The following is an 8,864-nucleotide window of genomic DNA, read 5'->3' as shown; positions in this document are numbered from 1 at the left end:
TACTTAGTGAGGATCTCTGCAACTTAGTGAGACCTTGTTTCAAAACAAAAGAATAAAAAATAGGGCTGGGGTGTAGCTCAGCGGTAGAATGCCCCTGGGCTCCATTCCCAGTACTGCATACACACATGCACAAACAAAAAAAAAAAAAAAAAAAAAAAAGGAGAGAGAGAGGTGAAAACAAGTCTTAAAGACCCAGAGGAATGGAAGTAGGAGGGTCTTCATCAGCCTGGCAGCAGGAGTTTGAATCCCGTTCCCGATCTGCACCAATGAACATCTTACTTTCTCTGTGCCCCGGGCTCTTTGCTGTAGATGGGATAGAAGCACCCCCCTCATTGGGTTGCATTGGGTTGCTGTGGAGTGACATGTAGAGTAGAGAACCAAGTGGAACATGGTAAAGCTCGAGGTATTAGAGTTTGTTATCACTGTAATGGATCCAAGGAAATACTTCTGTATAGGGCCAGCCTTGGGAGGGTTCCACTCAGTCTTTTTCTGAGGACACATAAAACAAAAACAAATAAAAACAGAAAAAAAGACCCTGAGATGGGCATTTTTGTCATGATAGCTCATAGTAGAGGATCTGGGGTGTAGCAACCACTCCAATGGTCACTAATGACGAAAGAAAAACAAGGGTCTGGTGTCTAGATTTCTTTTGTTTTTTTCTTTTTCTTTTTTTGTGGTACTGGGGATTGAACTCAGGGGCGCTGCCGAAGTTGTCCTCAAAACTGCAATCCTTGTCTCAGCCTCCCAAGTATTGGGATTACAAGTGTGTGCCACCATGCCTGGCTGTTATCTAGATTTCTAAAATAATGGTGATCAGATAAGCTGAAATCTCTTTGGCTTAGACTGTAGTGTATCACTAAGTAAAACATACAATGATACAAAACATCCTAAAGTAATACTGCAAGCACAGGCATGAATTTTAGGCCAGATGATATCTATACTGTGAGGACGTGCTCAAAAGAGGTGACCTCCATACTCCAGAGATGATTGTTTGCCATGAAACAAACAAAAAAGAGTCCTCTAGCAAATTTTTCTTTAAATCATGAATTTGAACTTCATTATAAGACCTCTTCTCTGAAAACAAAATTGGCTTACAACATGAGGCAAGGCCGGTACTGGGGCCTCCGAGGCCGGGATTGGAGCCTGCCGAGGGGTGAGGCCGATGCTGGGGCCAGCGAGGCCGGCATTGGAGCCTGCCGTGAGGCAAGGCCGGTGCTGAGGCCTCCGAGGCTGGGATTGGAGCCTGCTTTGAGGCAAGGCCGGTACTGGGGCCTCCTAGGCCAGGATAAGAGCCTGCCGAGGGGTTAGGCCGGTGCTGGGGCCAGTGAGGCCGGCATCGGAGCCTGACGTGAGGCAAGGCCGGTACTGGGGCCTCCGAGGCCAGGATAAGAGCCTGCCGAGGGGTTTGGCCAGTGCTGGGGCCAGTGAGGCCGGCATCGGAGCCTGCCGTGAGGCAAGGCCGGTACTGGGGCCTCCGAGGCCAGGATTGGAGCCTGCCGATGGGTGAGGCCGATGCTGGGGCCAGCGAGGCCGGCATTGGAGCCTGCCGTGAGGCAAGGCCGGTGCTGAGGCCTCCGAGGCCGGGATTGGAGCCTGCCTTGAGGCAAGGCCGGTACTGGGGCCTCCGAGGCCAGGATAAGAGCCTGCCGAGGGGTTTGGCTGGTGCTGGGGCCAGTGAGGCCGGCATCGGAGCCTGCCATGAGGCAAGGCCAGTACTGGGGCCTCCGAGGCCGGGATTGGAGCCTGCTGAAGGGTGAGGCCGATGCTGGGGCCAGCAAGGCCGGCATTGGAGCCTGCCGTGAGGCAAGGCCGGTGCTGAGGCCTCCGAGGCCGGCATTGGAGCCTGCCTTGAGGCAAGGCCGGTACTGGGGCCTCCGAGGCCAGGATAAGAGCCTGCTGAGGGGTTAGGCTGGTGCTGGGGCCAGTGAGGCTGGCATCGGAGCCTGCCGTGAGGCAAGGCCGGTACTGGGACCTCCGAGGCCGGGATAAGAGCCTGTCGAGGGGTTAGGCCGGTGCTGGGGCCAGCGAGGCTGGCATCGGAGCCTGCCGTGAGGCAAGGCCGGTACTGGGGCCTCCGAGGCCAGGATAACAACCTGCCGAAGGGCTAGACCGGTGCTGGGGCCAGCAAGGCCGGCATCGGAGCCTGCCCTGAGGCGAGGCCAGCATCGGAGCCTGCCGTGAGACATGGCCAGTGCTGGGGCCTCCTAACCCGGGAACGGAACCTGCCGAGGGGTTAGGCCGGTGCTGGGGCCAACGAGGCCGGCATTGGAGCCTGCTTTGAGGCTAGGCCGGTGCTGGGGCCTCCGAGGCCGGGATTGGAATTCTGCCAAGGGGTTAGGCCGGTGCAGGGGCCAATGGCCAGCATCGGAGCCTGGCGTGAGACAAGTTCACTCCTGCGGCCTCCAAGGCCGGGACCAAAGCCAGCTTAGGGGTTAGACCGGTGCAGGGGCCAGCGAGACCAGAACTGGGGCCTCCCATGAGGCAAGGCCGCTGCTTGAGCCAGCAAGGTCTGGATCAGTCCACTGAGTAGCCAGGCCACTACTGGGACCATCAAGAGTGGGATCGGTACTTGCAACGCAGCATGCACAGAGAAATATCGCAGAAAATATAAATCAGACGCTTCTCTTAATCAGCAATAACTAGGAGGAAAGGGGCAACAGGAAGAGGTTGAGCTATAGAAAGGGCCCTATAGTGAAGCAACTAATGTGACCAATCAGAGGGTATGTAATACTGGAGGACGGAGCCTCTTTAAAACACAGGAGGTACATAAACAAATGTATCAAAGTAAATCACCAAAGAAGCGTGGGATGGAGGGAGGGGGAGGGAATGGGATGGGGGCTGGAGGAGGGCTAATTGGATGATGTGTGCTTGTATATCCTCTCAAGTCTTGTACTCCAATGTGATTGATATATGACTACAATGCACCAATTTAAAAAATAAATTAATAAAAAAAAGAAACCTAAAAAAAATAAATAAATAAACTTATGTTCTCTGCATAAAAAAAAAATTGGCTTACAAGAAAGGCAATCTATTGGCCTGGTAAGCAAAGGTGTTGTATCTATCTTGCAGGAAGATTACATTATTTTCTTACTTCATCTGAAAGTATATAGCAAACAATTTTGCTTTATTCGAGCAATAAAAACCTCCAGTTAATTTAGTGATTTATGTTTTCATTCTCCATAGAATACTGATTTTGGACCAATGAATGCAGTCTAATATATACCATGAAAATAAAACTTTAACTTTATGAAAGATCAGCATAAACACACCAGCAGGGCTACAATTCGTATATCCACTAAAGTATTGTATAACTAAGAATTAAAATAATTATACAAAATAATCTTCATACTTGATATCCCAGCTACGGTCTAAGAGTTTGCTAAACGCCAGTGCCTTTGGCAAGTGATAATACATGGGAGCGATGACGTCAGTGAATCATAACACTTCTGAAACGCTTGGTCTTCATCAGTCAAACTTAATATAAAGCCAGGTGTGGTGGCGCAGGCTCGTAATCCCAGCAATCAGGAGGCTGAGACCAGAGGATCGCGGTTCACGGACAGCCTCAGCTACTTAGTGAGGTCCCCCGCAACTTAGTGAGACCCTGTTTCAAAAATAAAGAATAAAAAATAGGGCAGAGGGTGTAGCTCAGAGGTCAAATGCCCCTGGGTTCCATCCCCAAACCTGCAAAAAAAAAAAAACAAAACAAAACAAAAAAAAACCCCTAAAATAAACCAACGGATTATAACAGGGATGAAATCCAAAATCTGTGAGCCTCCTATCTCAGCCTCTCAAGTACTAGGATTACAGGCATGTGCCACCATGCCCGGCTGGATCCTTTAATTGTATGTATGTATGTATGTATGTATGTATGTATGTATGTATTGTGGTATTAGAGATGAACCCAGGGGCATTCTACCTCTGAGCTATACCCCCAGACTGACTTTTTTAAAAAAATTTTAAAACAGGGTCTCACTAATTTTCGGAAAGCCTCACTAAATTTGGAGGCTGGCTTTAAACCTCTGATTCTCCTGTCTCAGCCTACCAAGTCCTGGGATTAAAGGCATGTGCCACCACTCTGAGCTCTGATCCTTCACTTTAACATTATTTATTATTATTATTATTATTATTATTATTATTATTATTATTCCCCCAGTTCTGTTTTATTTTTTTGAAATAAGATCTCACTAAGTTGTGGAGGGCCTCACTAAGTTGCCGAGACTGTCCTTGAACCTGCGATCCTCCTGTCTCAACATTCCAAGTACTGGAATTACAAGTGTGTGGCACCATGCCTGGCTCCACCACTGGCTAGATTCTTCACTTAAAATGAGGAAACTGGCTGGGCATGGTAATCCCCGCACGCTTGTAATCCCCATGCTTGGAAGGCGGAGATAGGAGGATCGTGCAGGTTCGAAGCCAGCCGTGCTGGTTTAAGAGACCTTGTTTCCAAATTTAAAAAAAAAAAAGCATAAAATAGGTCTGGGAGTGTAGCCTGGAGGTAGAAGGGCTTCCAGGAACCCCAGTACCACCAAAAAAAAAAAAAAAAAAAAAAAAGGAAACTGTCTGGATGGTTATCTAAGGTTTTTCTAGGTTTAACTTTCCATAATTTGACACTGATTCTTTTCCATGTTGTAAAATGAAATTTCTAATAATATTAACGTGGCAGCTGAGGTGAGCCCAGCTCTACCTACACAAATCTAGTTAAATATTTCTCTACCTTCTGCATTCCATGACAGCCAAATCCTCAAATTTACGACAGGCCTCAAGAGGTGAACAGCTGGTTCTCCATCACACTCAAACTTTCAGACAAAGGTTCCAAGTTTTAGTTTAGCCAGGATTGGTGGTGGCGCACACCTATAATCCCAGACAAGGATTACTGCAGGTTCGAGATCAGCCTCATCTACTTAGTGAGGCACTCCGCAACTCAGTGAGACCCTATTTCAAAATAAAGAATAAAAAGTTGGGCTGGGGGTGTAGCTCAGAGGCAATATGCCCCTGCTTTCAATCCCCAGAACCACACACTCACAAAAAAAAGTTTTAATGACTCCAAAGTCATAGTTATCAGAAGAAATATGCAGCTTAAAGGAAGAACATGGAAAACCCACACATCCTCTTTGGTAAAATAACACAGTGATTCACTAATAAAAGAATGCATATATTATCTATAATACATAATATAATTGTGATCATACACAAAATACACACACAGAAGTAGAACACACATGCATATTAAGTACACATTCTAAGCCCAGATGTACATGGGAGGTTCTCTGATGCTGCAAACTTGAGTATGAGGCTTATTGTGCTTCCAGGAGTTTCTAATTCTACAGGAAGAGGGCGGGATTCTGCTGACTAATGTTGGCTCCTTCTCCATTATCTGTAAAGTCTACCCTCTTTTCACATAATCACAGAAACTAAGGACATCCAAACCCCATAGCGCCTTTCACCCATCTCTGCTTTTTCATCAGATTACGCTGTCTTTTTGTTCTGAAGGACTGGATAAGGGGTTTTCATCGGGTCCCGATTTGAAAGTCAAGTAGACGCTATCTCTTTGGATCCAAGGTCTAAATTTGTCCTTGTATCCTCCTCATATTTTAATGCAATTCCTACTTCAATTGTCTTTACACAACTTTGAATATTTAACTATGATTTGCATGGTAGAAATTAATCTAATTCAATAAACATGAATGTGCAAAGCAAAATTACTTAGAAAATGTCAGGTTTTCTTAATAAACATTCTCCTCTCATTAAAGTACTAAAATGCTTCCCACTTGACAGCACTGCTTACTTTCAGCAACTGCAAGAGGCTGGGAATATTTTTCATGTCTCACCCCTTGGTTCAGAAAATGTAAGACTCCCACTTCTCCTCTGCCACGCCCCCTGTGAGGACTCAAGATCTGCACCTGGAAGGGCTTCGCCTCTGGACTGAGAAGCCCCAATACTGAAGGAAAGGCATTGCCAGCTACGCGTTACGCTGGGCTCTGCCTACCCATCATTCGAATTGTATAATAAGAGATTTATTTTTGTCTTCCCAAATATAAAATTATTTTAGTATTGAGCATGCGTTTTCAAACTCTGCAGCCCTCTTGTCCCCCCCACCCCATTCCTTATGAGATTTTGATATACTTCCTTATGCGAGCAAAATATCTCTCTGGAGAATCGCTGAACCAAAACACAATTTCTGAATTAATTGCTATTCAGGATGAAGCCCAATAATCAAGTTTGAGCATACAGTATTCAGTCAAGACACAGCGAGAAATTGCACTACTGAAAAATACTGCAAGATGAGTATTATAATTTTAAATACTTTCAGATTATTAAATTATTTAAACTTTATAGTTGAAACTATGCAGAGACATTTTTTTTTAAAATGACCTGCTGAAACCATCATAAAATGCATCTTTTCTAGAGGTCAATTCAAGTGATTTGGCTAAAATATGTTTTGTTTAGATTACAAGACCTATAAAGTTACAGTATTTTCCACCTACTCTTTGATATTTAGAAGTAGAAGTTTTATATTTTTTTCAAATAAATTTCTGTTTCTACCTCATTTAGCAACTTACAATTGAATCTATAAAGTATTGAATAAAAACTGTCCACTGTAACGAATGTTTCTCCGACTGATGCCACGCTATAAAGATTTAGAAGGAATATAAAGTAGCTATTTCTAGAAATAATACTTCAAATGTCTTCATTTTTTCCAAATGTTGATGGAGTGAGACTTCTGTATACTCTGAAATCAGGCTGATGATATAAATATGTATGGAAATTTAAAACCAGTTTTGAAGAAAATATAGGTGCATTTCTTCCCAAATTTTAGAAATGACCTCCTGTGCCTGGAGAGAATAGAAAAAAGGCGACGCCCGGGGACCATGGCCAGGGCCTCCCCAGGACACGTCCCCGCTGAGGAGCCGGCTGCCCCGGGAAGGCACAAGAGCTTCAGATGTCAGGCCAGTGACACTGGGGAGGGCCCCGTCCTACGGCGTCAGTATTCCTGATTCACCTGCTTTGCAATGGTGTTCAGCTGGATATTGGAAGTTCCTTCATATATTGTACCTTACATGAAAGGGAGTAAAAGGAACAATTAGGAGTTTATTAGAAATCAGCTCTAAGAACATTACCTCTGCATTTACTATAAAACTACTATTAACATCATTCAATGTCCCTGGAGTACGGAACTACTGGACAAAGTAATCCTAAGAGATGACAATTTTCTGTTTGGCTTACAGACGTCCAGAATCAGCTTTGAGCAGCTAAGGAGTCTGGCTCCTAAACTTGCAATGCATAAGCGCAGATGTTACAAGGACGGGGGCTTTGGGGTTGTTGCGCTTATTTTCCTTTTTGGAAGTAGAGGTCCGGACTGCTCAGGCTTGATTAGGCTCTTAGCTTCTGAAATTAGAACAATACCTCAAAGAACAGCATTGAACCACACTAACCATAAATATTAACAATTTTAGTAAGAAGAAAAATTAAAAGTAGATTTTGTTGCAGCTTTACTAAAAGGCCTGTTAAGGCATCTTAAACAGCAATTTGATGTTTTTAAAATACAAATCCAATTCTTTTGGGTAGGAAGAGGTAGAGAAAATAAAATCCAGTCATGACAAGAGAACCATTAAATACAAACTGAAGAGATTAAAATTACCTCTGCCTCAGTACCAGCATCATAAAATCATCAAATACAATACACCAAATACCTACAGTGGCAAAGAAAACAAAACAAAATAAAACATAAAAAACTGCACTTACCAATCTTTGCATCTCGGTAGTATTTCTCCACAGGGTATTCTTTGGTGTAGCCTACTCCTCCCATCCAGTCCATACATTTACTAGTCGTCAGCCCAGCAATCTACCAAAACCAAGCAACAAGCGATGTAGCACTTCTGTGCAGACACTTGTAGCAATGTGGGTTTACTGTTACTAGCAACTGGAACTCTGGAGTTATTTCAAAAGCACTTGTCTCTTTAGTGCCACACTCTATGCCATTTCTGTAAAATACCCTACTGGTTTATAACATTTCTTTTAGCTTAAGAAAATCAGGGTCTTGGTGTTTTTGTTTTTCGCCGTGCTGGTGACTGAGCCCAGAGCAGAGCCTGTGCACACTAGGCAAGCGCTCTACCACCGAGCTACACCCCAGCCCAGAAACCCAGAGAACTGTTGACACCCATGTGCATACCAACAGGTATCCTTTATTAGCAAATATTTGCCAAGGGTATTCGTTCTTTACGCTGTACCCTCTGGCAGCCCATGGTATACAATGGTGGTGGAGGGGTGGGCAGTCATTGCCCCTTTGGTCTTCATGGTTATTTAGAAAAGATATTAAATCAAAAAGCACAGAAACTGGTAAACATCCAGGGCAAAAGAGGAACTTTCTGGGAAAGCTGATGTGATTTAGATGGTGGGGTATTTGAGGAAATAGTTGGAGACCTACAGGATGAGTCAGGAGTATTTTCAGCCAAGGAACAATATATGCAAAGGTCCCAAAGGGGGAAGAAGCTCGTCAGCCTCAGGGACCTGGGAGACAGCTGGTGGCTGGGGTCAGGGTGACTGTGGCTACTGGTGCTGCCCCTCAAGGTTGTCCAGAGCCAATCCCCAGGAACTGAAGGTGCTAACTTCTACAGCAATAGGGCTTTGCACTGTGACTAAGTTAAGCGCCTTGAGATGGGCAGTTTCTATGGATTATCTAGGTCCTGTGTAATCACAAGGGTCCTTATAAGGGACAGAAGGAGGCAGGAAAGTTAGTCACTGAAGGCAATGTGACCAAGGCAAGAGCCAGAGAGAGACTGGATCATGCTGCACTGTGGGCCGCAGGATGGAGGAAGAGGCTCCCAGTCTTCAAGGAATGTGAGCAGCTTGTAGGAGCTGCAGTC

The 8,864-nt window shown here is 45.0% G+C and overlaps 1 protein-coding gene across 1 annotated transcript in view; it reads right to left on the bottom strand.

Moving 5' to 3' along the window:
* Positions 1-6,982: 6,982 nt before the first annotated feature.
* ACADSB (acyl-CoA dehydrogenase short/branched chain) overlaps positions 6,983-8,864 on the bottom strand; it is a gene marked incomplete at both ends in the record, with an annotated part of 46,252 nt that continues 44,370 nt past the window's right edge. Inside the window, 2 exons of the mRNA XM_080693716.1 lie at positions 6,983-7,053; positions 7,744-7,843. Coding sequence (XP_080549842.1) covers positions 6,983-7,053; positions 7,744-7,843 — 171 coding nt within the window. The remainder of the gene's footprint in view (positions 7,054-7,743; positions 7,844-8,864) is intronic.

This window comes from Muscardinus avellanarius, assembly GCF_963383645.1.
Source record: "Muscardinus avellanarius genome assembly, chromosome: 4".
NCBI classification, from domain to species: Eukaryota; Metazoa; Chordata; class Mammalia; order Rodentia; family Gliridae; genus Muscardinus; species Muscardinus avellanarius.
Note: the sequence above shows the minus strand (reverse complement) of the source record. Positions and strands in the feature narration are given on the sequence as shown.